Genomic DNA, 1,916 nt, shown 5'->3' with positions numbered 1-1,916 from the left:
TGTCAGACCAATAATAATAATTATTTTTTATATTAATTACGTAAATAATTATTCTAAAAAAACCTATATAATTATACGATGGTGTAAAACGCTTTACACTGTCAACATATCAAAATTAAACTCTATATATAATAATGAAGAATATTATAAAACAGGTTCAGTAAGTACTTTAGCTATGATTATGATCAGAAAATGTGTACTTGTAATGATCTTCATCAGCAAAACCAACGCTAGGATCTCTCCCATTCCTAATTGCTTCCCTCACTCTCTCTATCCTTTCAAGAATCCCTTTAACTGCCAAATCAAATGCATCTTCAATGTTAGACCTTGGATCTGCATAAATTATACTTGGAATCAGTTTAATAACCTCCTCTCTCAATGCAACTACCTCATCCTCTGGAATCGCCATTAACACCTTCTCCACACTAATATTTTTCTCATTCCATTCTTTCACATCCCTCACAGGTATATAAACTGAATACTTGGTTCGATTCTGCGGTAAATTCCATCGGTACTGCGAATAAGCCGTGCCAGGGTGGAAGAAAACCGGAACACAACCAGCCACCATTGAATCGAAAATCGACCTTCTTGTGTAAGAATCACCCGGAGGCTGTAAACAGAACACTGAATCCCCAAACTCCATTATAACGTTAACAGGATCCTCACATTTTTCTTTACCAATGCCATAGCTGCAATCAATGAATTTGCAAGCACGCGAGCTTCTACAATGTTGTATCACTTTTCCTCTAATGGAATCCTCGATTTCAGGCCTAGGGGCGCCGGTGAAGGTGAACAAGTGAGGCCTCTCTCTGTTCCTGATCTTCCTCTGCCACTCAACAATTTCGCTTTCTTTCAATGGATGGAACGAGGTTGGATATGGAACAGCGTAATCATTGTTCCATGAGCTTCCCTCCACGGCCAGCATTGACATGTTCATGGATTCCGGTAAGAATCTAAAGTTGCTTCCCCAATCCGACAAAGTATTATGTTGTCTTCTGAAGTCCCAAGAAATCCTCCCGGAAATTACGAAATGGTCCCTTCCCCACATTCTTTTCCACTCCTTTTGACACGAAAGCCAGCTAACAAGGTCTCTTCCAGAAGCATCCCTGACCGTCAGATTAGAGACCCAAAGGAATCTACTGACGTCGAGGCCGGCGTAGAACGGAACGAAAATCGCCGAAGCTACCGACGAGTCGTTCGTCAAACACTTGTAATTTTTTATCTTGTGATGAAAGATGAGCTCTAATGAGAATTGGTTTGTTTCATACCAATTGCTGTTCGTGAAAAGCTCTGGCGATTTGGAACCGGAAGAATCGAGTTTTGGGCCGAAGCCCATGTTTTTCATGTACGGACACATGTTGGGCTTATCGGTTCCTCTGGTTAGAGAATCGCAGTGGTCAATCAAGTAGCGGTTGAAGCGAGGGGGAAGGTGGTGAACGTAAACGTACCTGCCATGGCATGGATCTACTTGTTCTCCATTGTTGTTGAATACTAGTTCAAGTGAAGGAGAATGATTGAAGTGTGTTACGATTATGGTACATAAGAGGAGAGAGATGAGGGTTGCAAAGCGGAGTTGGTGATCGTAGCAGCAGGTTCTTGAGATCATTATTGATGGCTTTTCCATTTGATCATCACAAAAGGAGGAGGAGGAGGAGAGGGTCTCTTTAAGTAGTTAAAGTGGTAAACTGGGAGAGAAACGTGTAGGCAAGGTTGTCAAGTGTGGGAAAAATGCAATCTCAGTATCTCACTCAGCTTTTCGGGATGATTCGGTCATAAAGACAATTAGACAAAGATGGGTAGTCAAAACTCAACGATAGAATGTTATCATTCACCGGTGAACAAGTGTTTAAAAGATATTAGTTAAATAAATATAAGTGTAAAATATATACTTTGTTTTTAATATTTATAATTTTAAA

The 1,916-nt window shown here is 40.2% G+C and overlaps 1 protein-coding gene across 1 annotated transcript; it reads right to left on the bottom strand.

Moving 5' to 3' along the window:
• On the bottom strand, positions 102 to 1,833 carry LOC107637490 (probable xyloglucan galactosyltransferase GT14). Its single transcript, XM_016340900.2, has one exon. It carries the CDS (start codon positions 1,622 to 1,624, stop codon positions 170 to 172), a length of 1,455 nt encoding a protein of 484 aa, XP_016196386.1. The 5' UTR covers positions 1,625 to 1,833; the 3' UTR covers positions 102 to 169.

Source organism: Arachis ipaensis, chromosome B04 (genome assembly GCF_000816755.2).
Source record: "Arachis ipaensis cultivar K30076 chromosome B04, Araip1.1, whole genome shotgun sequence".
NCBI lineage: Eukaryota > Viridiplantae > Streptophyta > Magnoliopsida > Fabales > Fabaceae > Arachis > Arachis ipaensis.
Note: the sequence above shows the minus strand (reverse complement) of the source record. Positions and strands in the feature narration are given on the sequence as shown.